This window comes from Esox lucius, chromosome 1 (genome assembly GCF_011004845.1).
Source record: "Esox lucius isolate fEsoLuc1 chromosome 1, fEsoLuc1.pri, whole genome shotgun sequence".
Taxonomy (NCBI): Eukaryota; Metazoa; Chordata; class Actinopteri; order Esociformes; family Esocidae; genus Esox; species Esox lucius.
Genome location: NC_047569.1, coordinates 36,659,468 through 36,686,149, shown reverse-complemented (window position 1 = coordinate 36,686,149; position 26,682 = coordinate 36,659,468). Strand labels below are relative to the sequence as shown.

General features: G+C 43.4%; 1 protein-coding gene across 2 annotated transcripts; it reads left to right on the top strand.

The window, feature by feature from the left end:
* The first annotated feature begins 359 nt into the window (after positions 1-359).
* pak4 (p21 protein (Cdc42/Rac)-activated kinase 4) lies at positions 360-26,219 on the top strand. 2 transcript variants are annotated; one of them, XM_010873831.5, is made up of 10 exons: positions 360-548; positions 13,010-13,234; positions 13,672-13,892; positions 14,039-14,426; positions 14,709-15,146; positions 15,445-15,578; positions 21,564-21,690; positions 23,091-23,216; positions 23,313-23,447; positions 23,557-26,219. In XM_010873831.5, the coding sequence occupies exons 2-10, from the start codon at positions 13,031-13,033 to the stop codon at positions 23,710-23,712; spliced, it is 1,929 nt and encodes a 642-aa protein (XP_010872133.1). In that variant the 5' UTR covers positions 360-548; positions 13,010-13,030; the 3' UTR covers positions 23,713-26,219. The 2 variants fall into 2 exon arrangements, with proteins under 2 accessions (XP_010872133.1, XP_010872140.1); XM_010873838.5 differs by lacking the exon at positions 360-548 and adding an exon at positions 7,044-7,341.
* The last annotated feature ends 463 nt before the right edge of the window (positions 26,220-26,682 follow it).

Sequence of the window (26,682 nt, the reverse complement as noted above, 5' to 3'; positions counted from 1 at the left end):
CAAAGGTCCCACCACATGAAATAAATAAATAAATACGTTTTACAGTGTTTAAGCAGATAATCTTAGACAGTGACATTTTGTGGATAACCACTCAACCAGTATTTTACCCAATAAGCAGTCTTATTTATGTATTTTCTAGGGAGATCAACTTACCCATTGCAAATAAAACCTTTCTTTATCCGAATCTTACATTTTTTTTAATGAAAATCCATCACCTTTGTTAACAACTTTAATTTGGCAACGTTCAGAATTAACAATTTTAGTTGTATTATAAACATAGAATATAACTATCATTAAAAAAAATCTATAAATCAATCAACAAATCCATGACTTTGTATTGTATTGGTTGCTATGGAGCGTGTGCTTGGTCCCCGGATGTAGCACTACCACTACCACCACCACCACTACCACCAGCAGCCTCATCATGGCGACAAAAAAGTGAGACTTGGGCTAACGCAACAGAATTTGGGCATCTTATTTTATCAAGCGAAAGAAGAAAATTATTTGTCCGCATTGGTGGCATTTAAGCGACGCACAAAAGAAATTAGGTAAGGTAATAATGACACGAATAATCGTCCTTTCTTTCAACTGCTCAGACTTTCCAGCCCAAACTCTAGCTACCTTACGTTAGCTAGCTGCCTGCGCTACCGGCTGTGTTCGCTACCTAGTAGTAGGCTAAAGTGGTTGTTACCATAATAAGTTTATTTTCTTTGAGTAGTTTAGCTAGTCGATAAAAACTTAAAATAAGAGATCTCTTAAAAAAATTATTGATGGTGTTTCGTTAAATGTAAACACATTAAACGTAACTCAGTGAAATGGGTGATTAGGTTAGTCATCATAGCTAATTAATCAACATTAGCTAGCTAGCGGCTAATGAGAACAACCTCCTAAGTCCGTTTATTGAGCTGACAAATCCAACTGGTAGGCCTAAACTAGCAGACATGGTCTTACCTTTTCAGTAATCAACTTTCAGAGCTGGAAACCTTAAACCAAACCAGCTGTTAAGATGATAAACAATAATTTTGCTAACTAGCTATTTAAGCATGGCTTAAACTTTAGAGAGTCTTGGTAATATGGGATGTCCTACTGGGCTGTAATTAGGCATAGGACTTCTTTGTTTGGAACGTCAAGATTTGATTTTTACGTATCCAAGAGTCCTTTGATGTTTGTTGCACTGTATGTACTCTACTAAAGAATTAAGAGTTGGTACTATAATTGATTGGCTTCTTTAGTAGGCTGTAAACTCTAATACAATACAGAAGAGTCCATAGAAGCCTCTCTGTCTGTGCTTTCATCCTACTTTTTCCTAGCCAAGATAGATGTTTACACCCTACAGATGAGATGTAAATAGATGGGGAGAGGCAAACATACACACCCTGCTTGCCATCTGTGATTGAGTTGGTGCCAGTCACTTTTGTGATGGCAAAAGGAGGTCAGAAATGTCTTGCTGCTGAAAATTATTTAACTGCAACTTAAATAAAGCAAGCTAAAACAAAGCACAGTAGTTATATTTATCATGATTTTAGTATGGTTTAGTGAAGTTCCAGAAAGGGTTTCTCTTTCTGGAACCTCATTGCAATTGTGAATGATTCCCCTTTTAAAAGGAGTGTTTTTCGGCTATCTTTTTACTTGACCGCACAGTTGTCTCGTTCGCTTGCGCTGCGCTCCCCTCCCTCCCTCAGTTTTCGACACTTCGCAGCTGATAAATGTTTAGTGCTGGTGTGACCATGTGCAAGTAAGAAGGGTTGTGCTATCAGTGCCGGGCACTCCACACATTCCTGGCATGCCTCATAGCTGTTGAGGGTCACGCAGGCAGAACCCCAGCAATCTTACCCTGCATTACTCTATCGCCCTCAATAATGCAAACTGTACCGGAATGCTAACTCTCTTTGTTGAGTGAGCAGTAAGAGGTTTTGGCATCGTCTCAGAAGTGATGTGCTCTTTCTTCCCGCCAGAGTTTCAAGTTATCAAACTCTTTGCTCTTTTGTGTTGTTGGAAAAAGTGTATCTGTCCATGTAAAATTTACTGCACATAAAGTTTGTTTTTGTTCATCCACAATCACTATGTGGCTTAAGAACCAAGATGCTGATTCTGAAAGGTATTTTGGCTTAGCTTAAAAGTGCCCCATTTATTGAAGTTTGGAACCACAAAAACACGTCCTTGAGTTGGTCGTCCGGCCAAACTGAAGTTACTGGGCCAGAAGGGCCTTGGTCATAAGGTTACCTAGAACCAAAATCACTCTAACAGAAGTACAGAGTTAATCTGCAGCGCTTGAAAACCCTGCCAGAACAACCATCTCTGCAGCACAGTCGATCAAACAATAGGTAAATGGCGTAGTTTTACGCTGATTTTAGACAAAACCTTTTTCCGGGAAAGCGTGTATTAAAACAACATAGCAATCCACAAGGAGACTTTGTTGCAGCATCAAAAAGACTGTGTCGCTACAGCCAGGGTAAGTAGCAAGCTAGGGTGAAATGTATCTTTCAGAAAACTATCAATCATAACTATCACCAGTTAACTATACATGATTGATATTACTAGGTTAATTAGCATATATTGTGCACATTGCCCAATCAATTAAGCCGGATATATGGGCACTGCCCTCCCAGTAATGGATTACCTGGTCTGCAAATAAGCAGTAGCCGTTGAGAAATCTGAATTGGTTGACCTCTAGTCTGAATACTTACTGAAGGCACAGTATATTTGGCTGACCAATAGGGTAACCGTCATCTTGCATATTAAACAGCCCTAGCTGAGTCTCAATTATAATACATATTTTTTTTTATATTAAAACATGATCAATTGTTGCTATTCTTATTAATAATAATATAATATGCATATTTTGGTTGACCTACCACAAGGAGTCGCTAGAAGCAAGGTAGCGCTGTCAGACCAGTCCATCCTGGCCACTTCTCAGCCAATTTCCACAGTCCTCTGTGGGACCCTGTGCGCTGCTATACCGCAACCAGGATTTAACATTTTGGCCGCCATGGCTCAGCTTTAATGCAAGGCAGTTACTAAGACTGGTGCATTAGTTGGGAAATCTGAAAGTCTTTATCTTGGTATCGTAATGTTAATGTGGAATGACCGCTGTCATGGAAGGAATATAAGCTCACTTACAATGTTATTTAGCCGGTGACAATGTTATTTAGCCGGTAACTAACAGCCGGTGACAAGGTTATTTAGCCGGTGACAATGTTATTTAGCCGGTAACTAACAGCCGGTGACAAGGTTATTTAGCCGGTGACAATGTTATTTAGCTGGTAACTAACAGCCGGTGACCTCTGTCAAACAAGTGCTTTTGTTAGTGATAGTAGAATGGTTTCAGTGACTCAGTGAGATGGTTTTACGTTATTTCTGACAAAATGTCTTTCTCATTTTGTTTATGAGGCTGAAAGGCAGAGGACTTCCTATATCACTGCTCATTTTAATACACTTTGAGCGATTATCTTAAGACCTCTAGCTGTAGGGAATAACTTTATCTAGCTGTAGGGAATAACTTTATCCTTGGAGTGTGATGTTCAACCTATTGACCGTTTTCACCCGTTTATATTACAAATGTTTTATCTTCGAAGCAAATTTGGGAGTCTCGTTTATCTAAGCAACTATCGTAATGTAAAAACCCTGTTAGTAGAGAACGTGGAGCCAGCAGCATGAGGTTGTAGTGGTGACACCCTAGATCGTGGGTGGAGACAGCACACAGGGTTCAGATAATCAGTGGTGGGATGTTGTCTTTCTTTTGATCTGAGGACTGAGATTGCCTCCATTGGGGAGAAAAACACAGCTGTATCAGTCATTTTCAATAGAGGACTTGGACAAAAAAAAAAGAGACATCAGTTGCTGATTTACAGAGGAAGGACCTATATGCTTTCAGTGGTCATGTTCAGGGTTAACCTGTACACTCAGAATTCCAGTATTGTTTAAATAATGATTATTAGATATTCTGTGTTAGTTTTGACATTTTTGTTACTTCCAAAGTTATGAAAGCCGGCCAAATGTTTTTCTTTTGTCTCCCATTACGAACCATTCCCTGTACTCATTACACCCTGTAATTGCTAACTAATGTCTTGGGGAAACATGTAGTGTAGCTACAACAATCATTTGATCGGACCTTCAATCAGGCATTTGCTTCATGGTCTCTGTCAATAATGACTTAGCCCTGGCTGGGACCCCTCTCTCCGAGGCTGTCTTAGGGGGATTTGGGATATGCATTACACTCTTTTATATTACCCAACACACTCATACAGATCTATACACTCTGGCCAATATAAGCACACCCTGTTTTACATTTATTTCATGCTTTTAGAATAGATTTAGATTGTTTTGCCCTCTGGCCCTGGTGGGGTCAGCTCATTTAAATAGCTTTACCATAGCTACTGCATTTCCTACACAACATGCACACTATTGATCATTTAAAATGCTTTTCTCTGACCTTGTTCCAGAGAGCTCACTCACTTTGCTCCTTTCAAGCCTGTATTCTATTCAGAATAGCCATTACCGGACATTTTACTTTTAATATACACTTCAGCTCTCTTTCAGTAATTTACTCCCTTTCTCATGTCTCTTTCTCTGGCTCTCTTGTACATTCCTGTCTGACTTTCTGCTTCACTCTACATCACTGCCAATCTTTTTTGGAGTAACTCAGTCTTATGAAGTTGAGAGTAACCTGAGGGCCTGAACTTGTGGATTGGAACTGTCATCTCTTCCACCTTTCTTCACATTCTGTTTCAGTTCCACATTGTCTTCAGCTAGTGATGGCATCTGGCACGTTTCAAGGCTGATGCGTAATCCTGTGAGAAGCTGGGATGGCATCAAGGATTCCCTTGTCATCCGTCTCTTCAACAAAGCCCATTTTGTGTTGGTCAGCCTCATTGTGTATAGGGTATACTCTGTGTAGTAGGCTACATGATATACGCAGTGCAGTGATTTTTGTTGTTGTTTCAATCAGATGTCCATAATCATGCTTGGACCTGTAGTCCCTGGTAGTAGAACAGCATTGTGTGCACAGCTGGGCAGGGGATTGTGGGTAATAGCCACATTTCACCTCTGCATTAACTGTTGTGCAACACAAGGATAGCATAATGAATTGTGGTTTTGAAAAAGTGCTGTTGTTTTTGTTGCATTATGTAGGCATAACTCTGGAGTATTCGAGGTGAATGAGTCAGTGCTTTTGTTCCTGATGGTGAATAGGCCATGCCACTGTTGGCATAAAAAGAACACTGAATGTGCAAACTGAGCAAAGCCTTTGCTGAAACATTGTCAATTTGATACTAATTGATAATATTGATATTTGCTTGGAGAACTTTTATTTCAGTGTTTACATGGTTAGATAATTCATGTGGTTGACAGTATTGATTTTTGTCTATAGTAACATACCATAAGCTATTTAAAGGGACTGAAAACGACAATACTACCTTCCAGTTATAGTGTATAATATATGATTCATGCATCCATGTTCGCCCCCAAGCTGGGCTTTGTAGTTTGTCATCAACCACTGATTTTATATGCTGCAAGACAGTTTGGCGTAAACACCACTAACCACATTTCCATCCACATTTCTACACTAGTGAAGTCTGGTCATGTAAAATTGAAAAATTACAACCAGGTTGATGGAAACAGGAAATTATAATTACATTGGGGGTTAAAGTTTTAAGGTTTAATTTGAAGGTATTTTCCATATATCAGATTAATTTAGAAATTACAGCACAATTTGATATATATATTTATTTTTTTACTGTCCATTCACGTTATTCTGCCAAACATATTTTGGCAGAATAACATGTACAAAAAAGTAATCTCAATTGTTTGAGAGAAATACTTTTACATGTCAAAACACCGAAATAATTGCTTAGCCGCAGCATAAATGAAGTGTCCTGTAATCCTATGCGGTAGGGAGGTAGGGGGGAAAAAAGAAACACACACCCATGTTTTTTTTTGTCCTGTGCTGCCCGTTTGTTTGTCTTTAATAAATACAAAAGTGAGTGAGCAAAAGAAGTGAACCAGGGATTCTCCGACATCTGGATTGGAGTCTCACGGGTCAGTACACATCTTAAACATTTGAACTGGTGACCATTTGCACTTGTAACAACAGCTGATTAAATAAATATTGCATTTAGAGTTGTTAGGTATTCGCAGGTTGGCTTCTCTGTTTTAATATGTCTTAAGTCCAGACTGACTGATTCTTCTAGAGGTTGTGTTGCACTATCAAAGTACTTGGAACAGGCTCCTGTAACCACAGTGCAAGCTCACATTCCCTCCATCATCATTGACCTTTCCACATTCCTCGGACAGACTTTGAAGTCCGCTTTGGATTGGCTAAGGCAGCAATGCCATTGTTTGAATCCTGACTGTGAATTGGCTATTGCCATTTTCGTCCGTTTCTACAGTAGCTCAGTTGGTAAAGCGTGCTGCTTGTCTTGACGTTTACTTCACCAGCACAACAGTACTGCGTTACTTATCCTAAACAGTTTTGATACAACTATGTGGTTCCCGGAAAGGCTAACCACAGTTTACATTCAGTTCTTTAAGAAGTTATTCACGCCACCTAACCTGACTACAAATTTGAAAAGGATTATCAGTGGATGAACAGAAGTCACTGTTAATCCATTGTGGTCAGGGTAGGTGTTTCTCTACAGTACAGTAGATGTCTTTAAAAGTGAAAGTCTTGATAAGAAAATATTATTACAAGTGTTTACAGTGAGAAGAGTGCTAAGCATCCCAAGTTTATTTGGACATTTCATATAGTGTATTAGAGTCTTGAGAATTATAATGTTGATTATTTTCTGCCACCGTGAATAGTTATAATGGGGATGATTCGTCATCGTTGACACACTACCGCCAGCCCAGCCAGTGGGCGTCCCTGGATTTAAAAGAGTGTGCGAGTTCGTTTTCCAATGTCCAGAGCCCCAGGTGGGCGGTGATTCTTATTTTAAAGACCAATGGAAGGTCCACACTCCTCTCACCCGGGGCACCGGGCCATGAAGACCGAACTAGCCGAGTCAGGCGTGACACTCTTATCCTTGTTTCGCACTGACGTCATGATACTGGGCCGTATTTGTGAAACCATAGGAATGCGACACAATGTGATATGATATGAGAGGTTTGCGTTCAGTTCTTTGGGAAGTTATTCATATGTCCTCATGTCAAACTTGCCTGTTTGAAAATGCGTCGTGTGCACTAACTGCACCTACTTTTCAATTTGAAACTCTGCGTAAATAACTTTGTTTCAGACACTTTTGGTAGTCTAATGCGACCTGCCCGGATTTTTCCCCCTCGCGTATCGTTTCTTGCGTGATCGTGAAGTATATCATGTGGATTGTATTGTGTTGGATGGACATTGTGGTGAGTAGGTCGAAGGCAAAGTTGTTATACAGCAGGTCATTGTTTTCTTAGTTATACTGTTAATAACTTCAATAAGAACCGTATTATTCTCGACCGTGAGAGAAGTTAAATCTTTAAAATTATTTAAATTGTTGCATTTTAGCGATCAAATAAAACGACATTTCTTGCTTTGTTTCAGTATTATTAAGCACAGTTTACCCCTACATTTCGCTAGACCCTCCCCCGCCCACACCGCAAACATGTAATATTCCCGGCATGACATCTGGAATCAATTCACTACACTTTGACGTTTGGATTTTTTACCCTGCTCATATGTGCCTTTATAGGTGTGTACCGGTGGCATTTGTAGAACAAACGTGAAACACTCTTCTAGGGTTTGTACTATTTCAAAGAAGTACGTGATCAAAACGTGATATCACTGTCTTATTTTTATTTGAATGTCGTTATATACAGGAGGGATTTAGGCTACACCCCGCAAATAACTACAATTTATTGGATATACTCTCATGCAGTGGCTGTAGAGAGTTCAGACCCCTTTACGTTCTCCGCATTTTGTTGTTAGGGATCTTCAATCTTTTCTTGTCTAGGGAACCCCACCCAAGCCCTTTCTCAATCCCGGGAACCCCATATGTTGTCCCATTTAGCTCACTTGGTTGGCTTGATTCCCAGGGGGGTCCAGTATGAAAGTGTGTGCTCTCAATGTTAGTTGCTCTTTCTACGAGAGTCAGCTAATTAACTTAATATTTATAAATGTAGATATTTGTAACATTACTCCATGTCATTTATTATTTAAGGTAATGTTTTAGTCATATCTTAGTCACATTTTGCATAGACATTTTAAATATTACTTTTTTAAACATTATTTCAAAAGAATAAACCACAAAACCGCAATGACATGGCCACAACGTTTTTAGAAATCTCTGCCAATATATTAAAAATAAGGAAACCGAGATCTCTGCATGTTTGAATAGTGCTTGTGTATGGGGAAGTCGTAACACTATCTTAATTCATACATGTGCTTAGAGTGTGTACTGACCTACTCTCTGTTTGTCTCTTTCTAAAAATTGACCCCAAACCAATCTTGGTAAACAATGACAAACATCCCAGACTGATGAGAAGCACTGGTTGTAATCAGGGGCGTCTATCAGGATGTGGTGTGTTTGGTCTGTTTATCTGGAAATCTCGTGCGAGGGGAAATGCTTTTAGTGCTCATCACCTTGCAGTAAGCTACTGCTCTAATGAAAGGGTGCAGTGGAGAAAGCGCGCTAACAAACGTCTAGACAACGCTATATCATGCTCCGTTGACTGATGATGACGATGCTACAACCAGAGCCATGAGTGACAAGGTGAGAGAATGCCCTGAAGGTGTGTGACCTTAGTTTGTATGTCGTCACCGCCTAAGCCAGGCCGCAAATCGGCTGGATAGCAACTGAGATGACCGGGATGATGTCCATGTTGTGTTCCTTGAATGCTCTGGCTTTGTCTCTTTCAAAGGGAGGAGGTCACGGGTAGGTTGAGGGTACATGTGACCTACTGAACATTGCAGATAGTAATGTGGTGAATACCTTGTTGACATGACAACATTCATTATTATGTCAGCCTTGTGAGCTACTATAAGACATTGACCTCTTCCCGGTACTTATGGGTAACTGAGTAGGTCACTCACTACTGTTGTGTTCCGTCTAGCTTCTTGAAATGTATGCATTAATTGTGAGACTCTGGTTAAAAGCATCTGCTAAATTACTGCACTGTAAACGGTTTCTGAACACAAGGGCATGCCTCGTTGAGGAGACATAATTAAGCCTGCTTTGTGCTGTTATGAGATTTGATTATCAGGCAAACATCGAGTTTCAGGGAATTAAAGTTGGTGCTGAAATATGCGAGGAGTCAACAAGATGAACAGTCTTTGTCGCTGAAACTTCTGCCCAACAGTCTGTCAAATTCCCTGAAATTTGTTCTAGTCATAGTAGCCTAAAAAAAAAAGAAGGCAATTTTAGTCATCAGCTTAAACTTTTCAAAATGTGTTAACATGTCCTTAAGCTTGCTAGTGTGGTAATGGGTGAGGAAGGCCTGAATGGGACAAAGACCGGGAAAGGGGTGATGTACAAGAGATGTGGTCCAGGTTTCTCTGGTGGCAGTGGAATGTGAACGTGCGGGTCTTGTGTGTCCGCCATTCCTCTGGAGTGACCTGGCCTGTGTCCAGTTGTTTTATTACCTAGTTGTGATTGACAGCCCTGCATTAACTTATCACAGTGCTGCAATGAGGGGTTTAGTTGGTAGCAACAGGACAGAGTTGGCGCATGGCTGTTTTGTCTGTCTGGTGGTCCACCCATTGTGCTCTGGCCGTACCCCTCTGGCCCGTGTGTCTCTGTGGTGCCACAGGATGGCCTTTCTTTTTGTTGGCCGGTGCATGGTGGCATACTAATGATATCCAAGATACTCTCTATAACCTAGGGAACGTGTTGTCAACTCGCTATGTGTGCGATTGCAAGTTTCTCTACCGTTCTGTTCATTCACGTGGAAATGACCTGTGAATGCTAGTTATATGCGGTAGACCTTTTTCTTATTTTTTTTGGGACTGCTTTACTGACAGATCAGGGAGGCGGGGGAACTGGAGGTAATAAAGCGAAGTTGTAGTTCAAAATGTGCGCAGATGTCTGTGTGCGGAGGGTGTGATTGTCAGTCCTCTGACTGGCTGGTTTGAGCGCATGGAACACCTGCTTCTTGGTAGAGGGAAAGTGAAAAATCCTGCTGGCCTCGTAGCGGGGGAGGTGTGGGGGTGTATTACCTCGCTGTTGCTGTCACTCAGCTGTGCCTCACCTGTTCACACCTGTCTTACCAGGGCCCTGCACGTGACCTCTATTGTCTGGGTTCTACCATGTGGTCAAAATTTAACTCATCTGTGAGGGTTGTTTAATATCAGGTTGAACATGTTTTACTCATCTCTAATGTAGTTTCTGATAGGGGTGTGTGTGTGTGTGTGTGTGTGTGTGTGTGTGTTTAGACAGTAAGCCTTACATTTGGAATATCCCTAGCAAAAACTTGTCGCTGGCTAGCTAACATTAGCTAAAGCTTTGCATCAACGGACTTAGTCGAAAACATTCTTGTCGTTTATATAATATAAGACCCTAACTTATATTTAAGCTACGCAAAGCTAGCTAGGGTTGACAGTGGTGATAATTGACCAACTACAGTGGGGAGAACAAGTATTTAATACACTGCCGATTTTGCAGGTTTTCCCTCTTACAAAGTGTGTAGAAGTCTGTCATTTTTATCATAGGTATACTTCAACTGTGAGTGCCGGATCTAAAAAAAAAAAAAAAAATCCAGAAAATCACATTGTATGATTTTTAAGTAAATAATTAGCATTTTATTGCATGACATAAGTATTTAATACATCAGAAAAGCAGAACTTAATATTTGGTACCTGAACCTTTGTTTGCAATTATAGATCATATGTTTCCTGTAGTTCTTGACAAGGTTTGCACACGCTTCAGCAGAGATTTTGTCCCGCTCCTCCATACAGACCATCTCCAGATCCTTCAGGTTTCAGGGCTGTCGCTGGGCAATACAGACTTTCAGCTCCCTCCAAAGATTTTCTATTGGGTTCCAGGACCTTGAGATGCTTCTCAAGGAGCCACTCCTTAGTTGCCCTGGCTGTGTGTTTCGGGTCGTTGTCATACTGGAAGACCCAGCCACGACCCATCTTCAATGCTCTTACTGAGGGAAGGAGGTTGTTGGCCAAGATCTCACTAAACATGGCCCCATCCATCCTCCCCTCAATACGGTGCAGTCGTCCTGTCCCCTTTGCAGAAAAGCATCCCCAAAGAATGATGTTTCCACCTCAATGCTTCACGGTTGGGATGGTGTTCTTGGGGCTGTACTCATCATTCTTCCTCCAAACACAATTTTATCCCTGATGTCCTTACACAGCTCTCTGGTCTTGGCCATTGTGGAGAGGTTGGAGTCTGATTGATTGATTGAGTGTGTGGACAGGTGTCTTTTATACAGGTAACGAGTTCAAACAGGTGCAGTTAATACAGGTAATGAGGGGAGAACAGGTGGGCTTCTTAAAGAAAAACTAACAGGTCTGTGAGAGCTGGAATTCTTACTGGTTGGTAAGTGATCAAATGCTTATGTCATGCCATAAAATGCAAATTATTTAAAAATCATACACTGTGATTTTCTTTTTGATTCAGTCTCTCACAGTTGAAGTGTACCTATGATAAAAATTACAGACCTCTACATGCTTTGTAAGTAGGAAATCCTGCAAAATTGGCAGTGCGTCAAATACTTGTTATCACCACTGTATATGGAATCCACAAAGTCTTAAGTGTTCACTATATACTAGTGAATTACGTGGGTAGAGTTGTCCGTCTCTGTCCGTCTTCAACTTTGGGCAGACAATAGACACAGCATATCCAAAGAAATTGAGGTGGTGTGGTGATTGAGAAAGAAATGTCAGATGTAAACAAGGAACAGGCTCCTGAAAATGTAGCCTGCTGATTTTTCAACCATGCTCAAACTTTTTAGGTTGGTAGAAACTGAAGGGATCACTGGGTTTAGCCAATAAAATTATTTTTTTGCGTGGGAACTGCTTCTGTGTTAATGAAGAGGTTTGGGGCTTTACAGGCAAATGGAGATAGAAATTAGATTTTGCTATTCAATACTATATCTACAGACCTACACCATGATAGTTCATAATGTACACATAATCCAATTCATGTTGTAAAGGTGAGTCTAAACCACCCATAACTGAGTAATGACGAAGTAGGCAAGGCATTGTAATTTAACAGAAAGTGTCTTTACCATTATCTTCATCTGGCCAATCAGTCAATAGTGATCTACTGGATATGCATAAATGTTTCGGTCCGGAAATGGTAAACTACATTATCGACTCAGTTTTATTAGGTTGAGCATTTTCATGTCGTTGGTTTGAAGCAGAACCCTAACCTCCAGCCAGTTGGCCTGCTGCCGATTTTTACATGTCTGTGTGTGATGTTGAACTGTGTTTCTGCATATGTTTGCTAAAGTTACTACACATGTAACCCATGACATTCATTGAGTCCTCAATCTACACCCCAGTTTCACAGCTTTTCATGTCCGAGGACGCGTAACGTCACGGTTGTCCACCACAGTACAGGATTGAGCCTTTTACTCCCCGTATTGAGCCGTCGTCAGAGCGTTATCTGCCCAAACTAACTGGGGCCGTTTCCTCAAATGCCAATCTGACCGACTTCCTTTTATCATTTTACAGCTGGTTTCAGGCATTAAAATTGCAGAATGAAGTATCTTTATAGATTGCGTTATACAGAGTGCATAATTTAGTTTTATCTGTCAAGTGGTAACCCTTTTTTTTTAATTTACTTTACCAAAGTTCTGAAATCCTCCCACACAGCCCCCGATCCTTCCTTCCCTCATTCACTGACTCAGATGTAATGCATTGTGATTGAAAAGATTTGCTTTGAGAACCTTTGGTAGGACATAATTTTGTCTGTCAAGCAGGTAGTGCTACTGTAGCTCTTATTTGTTATAGGGTTACCTAGGCTCAAACAGCCCTATTGTTGTTAGAGAAGTGGACTTCAGAGGAGACTATAAGACTCTATAATAGCCTAGTCCACCTCAGCGTTAGTTAATGAGTACACCCCTGTTCTGTTTTGTGTTGCAGGTCTGATGCCCGGCTGCCGCGATGTTCGCTAAAAAAAAGAACAAGTCTCGCGTCCAGATTTCGGCCCCCTCCAACTTTGAACACCGCGTGCACACGGACTTTGACGAACAGGAGCAGAAGTTTGTGGGGCTGCCGCGGCAATGGCAGTCTCTGATCGAGGACACGGCCAAGAGGCCCAAGCCCTTCATCGACGTCACCGTCATCACCACAGTGGAGCCCCGCAAGGTGCGCGCTCCTTACTGTGTGGGATGTGTCACGGCCGGACGGCGTGTCGTCTCTGTGTGAACGGGGTCTTTTCATAGGGGGAATGCCGTTACGGCCGAGCGTTGAGATGTAATGGTCCCGGGTGACACTTACAGATCGTAAGGTTGAGGGTTCTAATCCCGTATCTGATCGTTGAAAATCTGTTCTGCCCCTGAAAAAGGGCAGCTTAGCCCCCCCATGGCGGCCAGACGTTTGAGCTTGAGCTTTGTCGCACCCGCTGTAGCTGTTGCAGTGAGGCAATGCCACTATCCAGTGAATTGCACTTCACCTAATCTGGAGTTGAAGATTTTGCGTGCGTGTGCGCGCTTGTTTATTTGCATGCACGCTTGTTTATTTGCATGCACGTTTGTTTATTTGCGTGTGTGACCCATGTCTGTTATATTGTGTTCTTCCTGTAGACCATAGTCCGGGGCAGTAAGATTGGTGTGGACGGCTCGCTGACATGGCTGCTGGATGAGTTTGACACCATGTCGGTGACCCGCTCCAACTCCCTGAGGCGAGGCAGCCCCCCCATCCAGCCCCGCAGAGATTCGGGGTCCTCGGGAGGCGTTCATGAGAACGGGGACCCGGCCCACCGGCCTCACCCCCACCCTGATCACCGCAGTGACGTCAGAGACCGGTACAGTGTTTTTTTTGTTAATTTTTTTGGGCGGGAGGGGGCCCAGGGGCTGGCCGACGCTCCCGTGGCGGGGGACTGGAACAAGGAAGCGTTGCTTTCGCCTCCGGGGGATGAGTAACCCGTCTGCCGTCTCCGTTGCTCTGTAGGGAGCGGCCCCGGGCCGAACGGTCGGCCGGCGGTGACCCGCGGGAGCACCAGCGAGCGCCTCGCGCTCAGAGGGAGGACGGCCGGCCGGAGCAGCAGCCCCGCGGCCAGGAGCCCCGCGGCCGGCACGTCCCACCCCCTCCCCCGCCGAAGCCCGGAACTGCGGACCCACGGGATCCCCACGGCCAGGTGGTCCACCGGGACGGGGCCGGCGACAAGAGGCCAAAGTCCAGCTACAGCGGCCGGGACAGCAGTCCCCAGTCGGGGCCCAGCCGGCTGCCCAGCCTGCCTGTTACGGAGGGAGTGATGAAGGTGGCCCATCAGAGCAGCAGGCCGTTCAACACCTACCCCCGCTCTGACAGCGAAGGAGGGAGGAGCCCCACCAGCCAGGTACTAGTCAGTCAATCGGTGGCAGGGTTTCCCGACGGCACAGCCGCAGGCCGGCGCGGGCGATTCGGCCGGTCAGATTGTTCCTCGAGTGCTCAGTCGGGTGAGTTTGTCCGGACCTGGAGCAGAAGCGGTGCTGATGGAGGGTGGTCCTCGTGGTCTGGAGTCCGGAGGCCCTGTGCCGGGGGGAGTGGAGTGGAAACCGGCATAGCTGCAGTTCTGCAGTGCATGTTTTTGTGACAGCCCTTTCAAACATGAGAGTATTACATTTCCTTTCCCTTCTAGGACCTGACCGCTCGGTCGCACGAAGCGCCGCCGCACAACGGCTCCTCTGCTGCCCCCAGCCGAAGTGGGGGCAAAGCGCCGAAGCAGGGGCAGCTACGAGGGGACCCCCACCACACCTCCCACCCTGTCCTGGGCCCTCAGCCGCAGCAGGCGTCCGTTCCCCGCCCCCTGGGGCCCCCGACCCCAGCCCCAGCGCCGCCGCAGGCCCGTTCGCCTCAGCGGGAGCCCCAGCGGGTGTCCCACGAGCAGTTCCGCGCGGCCCTGCAGATGGTGGTGGACCCCGGGGACCCGCGGACCTACCTGGACCACTACATCAAGATCGGGGAGGGCTCCACTGGCATCGTGTGCATCGCCACGGTCAAGAGCACCGGCAAGCTGGTGGCTGTCAAGAAGATGGACCTTCGCAAGCAGCAGCGCAGGGAGCTCCTGTTCAATGAAGTAGGGGTCCGCTGGCGCTGAGGTCCGCTTGGATGGGGGGGGGGGGGGCTGGTTTTGGACGGGACGTAGTTGGTACCTGGTCTTGAGTTTGTCGATATTCAAAGTGTTTGTTTTAATCCCTGTGTTCGCTGTTGTCCCGCTCTGCACTTTTATCGTGACACGGACCAAATTTGCTGACTTGTCAAACTGTGTCCTCTGTGAAAATCTGCCCCCTGTGCCCGTTTGTGACAGTATGCTGGGGCAGGGCCCAGGTGGTGGTGTCTTCAGTCTCTGCGTGCTTGTTCTTGTGCCCCTTCAGGTGGTGATCATGCGGGACTATCACCATGACAACGTGGTGGAGATGTACAACAGCTACCTGGTGGGAGATGAACTCTGGGTCGTCATGGAGTTTCTGGAGGGTGGGGCTCTGACCGACATTGTCACACACACCAGGTGGGTGTCTATTGATCACTAGTTATAGACTAGTTATATATTGAGGTATATGAGGACGCTGGTTATATGCAGTGTGTTGTATTGAGGTATATGAGGACGCTGTTTATATGCAGTGTGTTGTATTGAGGTATATGAGGACACTGGTTATATGCCGTGTGTTGTATTGAGGTATATGAGGACGCTGTTTATATGCCGTGTGTTGTATTGAGGTATATGAGGACACTGGTTATATGCAGTGTGTTGTATTGAGGTATATGAGGACACTGGTTATAGACAGTGTGTTGTATTGAGGTATATGAGGACGCTGTTTATATGCCGTGTGTTGTATTGAGGTATATGAGGACGCTGTTTATATGCCGTGTGTTGTATTGAGGTATATGAGGACACTGGTTATAGACAGTGTGTTGTATTGAGGTATATGAGGACACTGGTTATATGCAGTGTGTTGTATTGAGGTATATGAGGACACTGGTTATAGACAGTGTGTTGTATTACTTGTTAGGCACTGCTAAGTTAGCAAGTTGTTGAGTTACTTTTGTTTTGTTTTACTTGACTGATGTGGTCAGTCTCAGCGGAGAGATGGAGAGAACCGCCTCTGAATGTCCTTTCCTTGAGACTGAGCAAAGTAGGGGGACATTGACGCGATACTTGTTTCACCGCATCAGAGAAACTGAAATATTGCTTAACTGAAATATCAGCAGTTTATATTGACAAGGCAAACCAATTGATACTAACAGCAATTCTGGTTGTGCAGAAGTAAACAAACATGAGAATATGCAGCTATTTGCTCTATTGGTTGATATTTTGTCTCCACTCCCAAGTTTTAAGACACTGAGCCATATGCAGGTGGACGCAACGGACCCAATCATCTGTGGGTGTAATGTAGGCGGGTGTCGCATGTTCAGACCAGCGAATGGGAACACTGTGGCTACTCTGTGTGTAGGGCAGTTGAAACCAGTAAGTTAAGAAAGTAGGCATGCAAGTGGATCAGTGAATCATATCCACCATCTTTGGGTTTAGTGTTGTCATGCTAACTAGTTCACACAGGGTTTGTGTATAATTAAACCGTTGATGAATCAGAGCCATTATGTCTCTGAATGTAAATGAGTGTTACAACCCTGCCTGGGAATTGTCAGTTTGTCATTTGATGTGTAAATTACTAATGCTGGAACTCAGCCCTGGCCTGCGCCTAAAAGAACGAGCACAGGCTACATTTATTTACTTCCTGTTATGGTGCAGGTATATTCGTCGACTTCCCACATTAGCCGTGGTGAAACATGAGTTTCTCATCACTGTCTACTCGTGAATGTGTAAATAGCAGCAAACAATTTATATACTGCTTGTTGCTATTTACACATTCATGCTGCCTGTTATGAATGCCGATCACGGGCTGCACATCCCATAATACAGACTGAATTCAAGCAGTTTGTAAGTTACTGAGTCTACACACTTACACAGACAAGTGGAGCTGTTGCTCAATATTGGGTTTTTATTTTAGAAATCTGTCTCCTGCCTTGAAATAGACTCTGCCTAGAACATACAGGAACCACAGAACATAAGGAACCACAGGGGTGTGACCTACCTGAACGTACAGTTTATTTGATCATGGTTGACTGAATGCGTAGTATAGAAATAAGCTATATTTGTTTTTGTTAATAGGGAGAGTGAAATGTCGTGCGGTGAGACTATGATCGTGGCCCGCGTCATGACTGTGTGCTGTGGTGTTGTGCACACATCCCTTTGATAAAGGAAGCCCAGAGTTCCAAGGCGCAAAGTCAACATTTTGGAGCTTTGGCCTCACATGACAAGCGCTTCATTTAATGTTTGTACAACTTTCTAACTCCCCATTACCGGATTATCCCTCTGTTTGGCAGTGTTTCACAGCGCGCGGGTAACCAAACGGGTTGCGGCGGGGTGCAAGATGCTTGCACATTTTCTGCATTGCTGTTTATATTGCGATTGGAGTGTGTGTTGTCTCACAAGCCGTCTCACAAGCCTTGGTAGATGAGTGATCACTATCAAACACACGGTGGGCCAAACATCTTATGCACTTAGACACTTCTCACTGTCTGGAGATGCGTTGCTATTTGGGCAGCGTGCAATCAGCACTTCTTAGGTGTTACAGTCTTGTGTTATTTAATAAGCGGAGAGTTTAACCGAAACCCAACCCTCATGTAATTTATGATAACCTCAGTTACACATCTTGCCAAAATGGGTTCAGAAATATAGACCTACTGACTTCTGGGGGGAAAATATTATTATTGCTTCTACTTACACTTATGTTCATGGAATTCATTTTATTTTTGGATATCTTGTTTTGTCAAATTTTGTGATATTCAATGTAGGTTATTAGGACTTATTGCAGCATCTCCCAGCGGGATCTAGAGAGTCAAAGATCAGGACCTGCCAAGACTTTGCAGGAAACAACAGTTGACCTAGAACATTTTACAGCTGCTTCACCCACCACAAAGAGTCCCTATAGTGGATATTTGAAAATGAAGGCCCTGCTGATCCTATCCTTGCCTAACCTGAACAATGCAAGGTCAATTGTGCACCAGCCCAAAGGACCTCCCTGTCACAGCGGAGTGTGACACAGCATGCAATTGAACCATTTGATGAGTTGCCTTAGAACATTGGTTGTCCAATTCAGGGTTCTGAACTGTAAATCCTGGTTTTCATTCTAACCCTCTAATCAGAGACTTGGAACACTGTGTAGAGAAGAATATTAGCAGATACTGGTGAATGGCAATGGGCCTCAGGATCTTGTCACAGTATGTCCATTCAAATTGCTCTTGACAAAATGTAGTTGTTTTGTCTGTAGCTTTATGCCTGTCATTTCCATAACCCAACCGCCATCATGGTGGACATCAGCGAACTGCGTGTTCACTCAATGGAATAAACTCTATCTGCCAGCCGCCTGGTGCCAGTGGTCATTGAAGGTGAGCATTTGTCTGTGTTTTCCTGGGCTGCGATCTGATCAAGACCCTGGTAGAGCTCCCTTGAGGCTGTTTGACAGTATGTGCGAAAATTATTTGGTTGTGCGAACCCACCATGTCGTCAGCAATCGAGGGCTGTTCTCTGATGATTCTGCAGGTGAAGAAGCTGGATGGGGAATTCCTGGTTCGTCAATGGTAACATGTGATTGTGAGGATCCTTGGATGCCTGCCAAATTCTCTAAAACCGTGTTGGAGGCAGCTTACCGTAGAAAAAATAATTATCTTAGAACCGCTCCGGTTGGTGTTAGTATGATAATTGCAAACTCCCTCAACACTTGGGACAGCGTTGGCATAATTTTGAGACACAACTGCAAATTATACTGTGCCGTGGAATGGCCTTTTATTGTCCCCTGCACAAGGTCCACCTGTGTAATGATTATGCTGTTTAATCAGTTTTTTGATATGGCAAAAACTAATTTGTGTAAAGAATTTGCACAAAATAAGCTTTTGTGAATATATAAATGTTTGTGGATATATAATTTTAGTTAATGAAAAACGTTCACCTCAAATGTTCTAATGAGCTGCACAAGGTTTTACAAGAGTAAAATATAGCTCACCCGAGTTATCATGGAATGTCACAACACCATTTCCTCCTGTTGTGGTTTTTGCTCTGGCAATTTAATTTCCCATCGTAGACGATAGTTTCCTTTCCTCCGGTTGTGGTTAATTCAGTTTCCTTTCCTCTTCACAAAGTAAAACATAAACTTCATATCCGATTTGCAACAGATATAGTCGTCAGGCAGTTAACAACAACAATAATAATAGTCACACAGGAGCAAGTAACATTCTTTCAACATTAACCTAATGGTATAAGGTAGTGCTACTACATCCATTTCACATTCACTACTGTTCAAATGTTTGGGCCACTTTTATTTTTTTTTTTCATTTAAATAACATTTATCAGAAATACAGTCCAGACATTGTTATTGTTGTAAATGACTATTGTAGCTGAAAACAGCTTTTCTTTTTCTTTTTGTGGAATATCTACACAGTCTAGTGTTCCAATGGCCCGTTGTGTTTGCTAATCCAAGTTTATCATTTTTAAAAGCTGCTTGGTCATTAGGAAACCCTTTTGCGATTGTTAGCACAGCTGAAATATATTGTGCTGATTTAAAGAACCAATAAAACTGGCCTTCTTCAGACTAGTAGTTTAGTATTTGGAGCGTCAGCAATAGTGGGTTCGATTACAGGCTCAAACTGGCCAGAAAATAAGAAATGTATTCTGAAACTCGTCCGTCTATTCTGGTTGTGAGAAATGAAGGCCGTTCAATGCAAGAAATTGCCAAGAAACTGAATAACTTTTTTAACACTGTGTACTACTCCCTTCACAGAGCAGTGCAAACAGTCTCTAACCAGAAAAGAAAGAGTGAGAGGCCCCGGTGCAAAACTGAGCAAGAGGACAAATACATTAGAATGTCAAATACGAGAAAGAGACGCTTCATAGGTCATCTACTGGCAGCTTCATTAAATAGTACCAGCAAAACAGAAGTCTCAATGTCGACCGTGAAGAGGTGATTCTGAGATGCTGGCCTTCTGGGCAGAGTTGCAAGGAAAAGCTCAGACTGGCCAATAGAAAAAAGATTAAGATGGGCAAAAGAACACAGACACTGGACAGAGGAAGCTTGGAAATGGATGTTATGGACCGATTAATCTTAAGTTTGAGGTGTTCGGACCACAAAGGAGCCAATTTCCTCCTAAAATATGGACAATTTCCCAAAGCACAGATCCAAACTATGCAAAAACCATTTAGGGAAGAAGCAGTCAGCTGGTATTTTGTCTATAATGGAGTGGCCAGAACAGGCCCCGGATCTCTACCCTGTTGTGGGCGCTGCTTGACTGTATGGTACGTGCCATTCAAGCCAATCCTACTTGTGGGAGGTGCTTCAGGAAGCTTGGGGTGAAATCTCTTCAGATTACCTCAACAAGTTGACAACTAGAAAGCCTTGCTGATCTTTGGCAATAATTGCTATAAATAGAGAATTATTTGACAAAAGGACCCTTATTTCCATTAAAAATAATTTTCTTACCTTGTCAATGACTATATTTCCAATTAATTTTGCTATATTTTCTATTCAAACTCACTTCATGTAGATTTTCATGGAAAACACTGACATTTCTAAGTGACACCAAACTTTTGAACGGTAGTGTGTCTTAGTTTGCCTAATTTCTGTGACATCTGAACCTGCACCGGCATTTTCATGAAATACCAGGCAGCACTGTGGCCGTTAATCGTGTGAAAATCGAGCGACGTGTTTGGTCTCCACAGAAACTTGATACAATTTCTACACCATTATTTTCACACTCACAGGGTGGGGGCTCCTATCGTTAATGTACTGCGTGGAAGATGGTGTCTCAAGCATTTGATTTTTGCAAGTTTACACAACTAAATAATTGAGCATATCGATATGTCTTTGATATGTCTCAGAGATGTAGTGTAATGTAAGCCAACCCGAAAGGTTGCAAGTTCAAACAATATTGTCTTCAGGGCAATTAAACAAAGTACATTGACACTACAGTACAGTGTAGAAGTTAATCAGGATGTTTATTTTGACATTTTCCAGGTTTGAGTGTACAGCACAAAGATGTTAGACTTAAAGTTAGAGAGTAAAACCGTTCAAGTATTCAGGCCAAACAAACGCAACATTTTGGGATTTTTCACATTCTGGTCCCCAACCCTAACCGTTGACTGTACCAATCGGAGACCCAAAATCTGGTTTTTTTTGTGCTCAGTAGCCATTTAAGATCTTGCTGAGGAGCTGATAAGTAGAATCGGGGGTGTTCGTTTGAGGTGGACTGAACCTGCAGGGCAGCAGGTTGTCAGGGTTGTGTAGTTATTAGGTTTGTCAGTTTCTGGGCTTCATTTCACAGGTGTACAGTATAAACCGTGGTCCTCATATTTGTTTCAAGTGTTTCGACGCTGTGACGCAACCCCTGCACTGTATAGGTTTCTGACAACTGTTGAGCTCTAATGGTGTATGTCTCCGTCCAGGATGAACGAAGAGCAGATTGCCACTGTGTGTCTGTCTGTGCTGAAGGCTCTGTCGGTACTGCACACCCAGGGAGTGATCCACCGGGACATCAAGAGTGACTCCATCCTGCTCACCCACGACGGCAGAGTAAGTACACCTACCCCGCCGACGCTACACCGTTCAGAATGACATCAGGGTTGTCTCAATACTGATGTTTTCGTCCTGTGATCATCAGTTTAACATGGGGGGGGGGGGGTACATTATTATTTGGTCCTTTGAAAACATGCTGTAGAAGAAACCCAACTGTAACTCTGGGTAACAAAAGGAGCCTTTGTTTTCTTGTTTTCAAGAACTTAAGACAGTTACACACCAGTTTGTTGGACCTGATGTTTCAGGGTTTCCCCTGTGGCTCCGTTGTACCAGGGTGCTTGCATGTCAGGGTTGTAGAAAATGTAGGCAAAAAAAACTGTGGAGGTACAAAGTTTGCGACAACCCTCCATGCACCCAGTCAGAACGGTCATAATGAAGATATTAGAAAAGAGAAACGTGTCGCGGTTGTGTTGTACCCAAATAATGTGCATGCCTTGACGCTCAGGTTGCTGATGCAGTTATTTACCTGAACACCGTTTACAGATCACTCAACAGCTGGAACTCAGTGAGCCAACTTCAAGCCCCCCGAAGTCATGCTAGGGGCTGCATGTGCCTCTTATTGTGGTTGAACTTAAGGGAAATGTAGACAGGGCTGAGGCTGACTTTCTCGGCATTAGGGTTTGAATGTGTCTTCACTGGTAACTTTCATTTCCCCAATTCAAAGCACACTACAAAACACCTTTCACAATTTGGCAGGCGGTGTACTGCATTGCCACAGGGGCGTTGCGTAGGTTTCTGGTAAAAACTGGGTGTTAGTTGTCCTGCACTGTCGCGTAGTACTGTAAAGCAGGACATTGCTGGACAGCGGTTTGTAATTTCTACACAGACACAGGATTACGCCTGGCAGCATGTAACACCACACACCTCCATGTCAGGTGGAGAGGTTTGATTGACAGTCCCTGGCAGCCTGTAACACACCACACACCTCCATGTCAGGTGGAGAGGTTTGATTGACAGTCCCTGGCAGCCTGTAACACACCACACCTCCATGTCAGGTGGAGAGGTTTGATTGACAGTCCCTGGCAGCCTGTAACACACCACACACCTCCATGTCAGGTGGAGAGGTTTGATTGACAGTCCCTGGCAGCCTGTAACACACCACACCTCCATGTCAGGTGGAGAGGTTTGATTGACAGTCCCTGGCAGCCTGTAACACACCACACCTCCATGTCAGGTGGAGAGGTTTGATTGACAGTCCCTGGCAGCCTGTAACACACCACACCTCCATGTCAGGTGGAGAGGTTTGATTGACAGTCCCTGGCAGCCTGTAACACACCACACCTCCATGTCAGGTGGAGAGGTTTGATTGACAGTTCCTCAGAGGATCTTAGCACCAGCCGTGACCTGCATGGGTGAATCCCAGCGTGTCTTTGACCAAATCCTATGGGACCCCACAGGTGAAGCTGTCAGACTTCGGCTTCTGCGCCCAGGTGTCTAAAGAGGTCCAGCGGCGCAAATCCTTAGTGGGCACCCCCTACTGGATGGCCCCGGAGCTCATATCACGACTCCCCTACGGGCCTGAGGTAAGGTCCAGCCTGTGGTTCCTTATGTGAGTCCGTGGGTGATACTTTTAAACGATTGCTAATCTCTCTGTGTGCGTGCGATATTCTTCCCATTAGGTTGACATTTGGTCCTTAGGGGTGATGGTGATCGAGATGGTGGACGGAGAACCCCCGTACTTCAACGAGCCCCCCCTCAAAGCTATGAAGATGATCCGTGACAACTTACCACCCAAACTCAAGAACCTACACAAGGTACCAGGCACGCTGGAAATAGTCCCTCATACCAGGTCCCCACATGGTTAACCAGTTCCCGGTTATTGGACATTTTGAACCTAATCCTTGCGCTTTGACTTGCTTGCAGGTTTCGCCTCTCCTTAAGGGCTTCCTGGACAAATTGCTGGTGCGAGACCCCACCCAGAGGGCCACAGCCAATGAGCTGCTCAAGCACCCCTTCTTGAGCAAGGCTGGACCGCCCTCCTGCATAGTGCCTCTTATGAGGCAGAACCGCATGAGATGAGAGCGAGGGAACGCGCCCCCCCCCCCCCCAGCTTCCACTACGCGGAAGTGTCTCGTGGACCCCCGACCCCCCAGCTCCCGTCTCGCGCACATGCTCGTCCGGAGCGTTTTTTAAAATGGTCAAGCATTTTTGTGTTTTAAAGAAACTTTTGAAGCTAATAGAAACGGTGTCTGTTTCTTTTCACCGAGGACAAGAGCATTTGGGCGCCGTAAGGATTTGAAAGCTTTTTGGCGGAGACTGATGCTTGGAATGTCCTGTGGGGTCCTTGTGCCCCATGGGGCCCAGCGTGTCCTCACTACAGGAGAAGCCACTCACTACATGGCCCAGACTCAACAGCATTCCAATAAACCAGACGTCATAAACTACTACTGAAGTGGAACCGTGCTTTTCTCTTACAGCAGGATGCATAGAAGTATTTTAAAATGACAATAAACACTAGGTTCCTGTTTCAAACACTAAGCGAAGGTTAAACACTGGAGTTGTTGTTTGTTTATTTTTTATCTTATTCTACTCATTCTTCCCCTTTGTTTTCCCCTTGTGTATGTTAAACAGAGATTTCTGCTTTGTTTTCTGTATGATGTGATTTTAGTTTTTTGGGCGGGGGGGGGGTACAGTGAGAGAAGTTGAAGCACTGTTGAGATAGAAGCTGCACTCCTGGTTGATTCCAATTTATAGAACAGTTACGGTTAAACATTTTCAAGATGAACAATTGTTTCTTTTACTCTACCTGCGTTTTATAGCGTCATGCTGAAGTGACCTTCAAAGCACCATTTTAGGGGCTGACACTAACCCCCCCTCCCCATCAACTTGTTTAAATTTTAGTCATGTTGCATTTCTTCTAGCCTGACGTGGTAGTTGATTGAGTCTGGACTATGTGAATGTAGTGCTGAACCACAAGCTGTCTTTAGGCTTATGAGAACATGGGAAGAAAAAAAAAAACTAGGTGAAAATCTGCTTGGCTAAATTAAGTGCTGCTAGAACTGAGCGTGTGTCCACAATGTAGCAATGACCGGAACTCTATGGCAGAAACACTGAAACACAGATACACACGGTGGTGAACATTTAGCGCTGTCTTCCACACACCCTTCAATCTAGTCCATTTGCTCCCCCTCTTCTTGTGGAGTAGTGAGTCACTTGTACATGAACCCTACAGAGCAACCAAAGACCATGTGGCCTTAGTGCACAGCAGATGGTAGGCAAAGAGGCAGTGGGGAGATCATACCCAGTCCCCCACAGGTAGATACTCTCACTACATTGTGAAATAGTGTATTTAGAAGTAGAGTTGGAGTGTCACAGGTTAATAACTTTTTTTTTCTTTTCAAAGTTACACTAAAATGTTTGTTTAGAGTATTTAAAATAGATTTGTTTTATAATCATATTATTTTTCATCATTCACCTTTTCACTACTTTTTACAGATGATTTGAGATGTGAGACTGTGTTATATATATTCCCAAAAGACGAATGGAAGTCTGTTAAAAGTGGCAGATGATTGGCAAGCCTGGATAAGATGGGATCTGGCTATACCCTGTTCTTTTGTAAAAACAAAAAAAGTGTGTATATGTATGTATAATTCTTCCAGTTTAGTAAAATGGTAAAAAGATGGGATGAAAGGAGGACAATCAAGGAGTACATTCACTGTGTGTTTATGCAACAAAATTCGAAACTGATCTCTTTTCATTGCTCAGTTTTATAACTAGTTGTGTATCACTTTAACAACACATTTTGCAATGATTCTCATTAAAACCCATCTTTGCATACTATATTTTTACTAAATTATGTAACTAATTACTACTCTGAAGGGAGGGCTCATTTATTTAAATTTTTTTCAAATACTTCATAATGATGAATGCCAAACATTTAAGAGAATCCACCCTAATCCAATTTTCTTTGCATTTTATTTCATTCAAGCAAGGAATTGTTGCCAAGTATAACATTTCCCTGGGATTTCATAGATTCTGTTAATCTCTCATCTGTGAAATGGACCAACATTTACACGTTGTAGCAGTAGCTGATGCTGATAGGTGCTCTATCAGACATTGGTGCAACTGGTTAGTGAATTAAACGTGTTTTGCCCAGCGATCTCATTTTACTTTAGACTTTTAATGCCTTATTGTTCAGAACAGGAACTTTAATATTATTCCCTGGTTTTACAATGACTGTTAATTGCGAATGTTCATCTCCAGGAGTCTTTAGTGCCTCAGAGGAAACTCATTGTTCTTGCTGGTTTGTGTTTGATTGAGAGGATGCTGAAATCCAATTAGGAGCTGTGAAGACTACTGACTGGCCTACTTGGAAAAATATTTATGTGTAAATGAATTCCTCAAACACCGTTGTATTGTTCTAACTTTCTTATGCGCTAAATCATTTATGCATCAGTATTGTTATGTTTCTGATAGTTGACAGTTTTTCTGTACCCAACTCCAGACCACCCTGCATTTTCAGATTTACCCTTATTTGCAGATCTCTGCAAAATTTGTTTTGCAAATACAGTTTCTCTCAAATTTAAGATTTGTGTAATATTGTCATTTTGTGACTGTTAATACTACCACTTAAAATGTTTTCTATCAATAGCATTTGTGTAATATTTTTCTAAGGACATTTTACTCCTTGACTGTAAAGTATCTAGAGACCCAATCTTCTATTTCCAAAAATATCCTTGGAATTTCTTAAATAAATAGATGTGTGGCTTTATCTGTGATCCATATGGAATGCCTTGCATTCACAGTACAATAAGCATCTTTAGTGACATGTTTCGCTGGACATGGTTTCAGGGCTGCCTGTTACAGAAGACAGGGCTGAAACATCGGGCATAGCCATAACAGGTGATGAGGGAGGAAACTAAGAGATAGTGGCTATGGAAAGTATTCACACCACTTCACTCAATTTGCTTTATAGGTTTGTAATTTATTATTACAATGTACATTTTGCTGTCAATCCACACACAGTACACTATAATGACGCAAATTTTT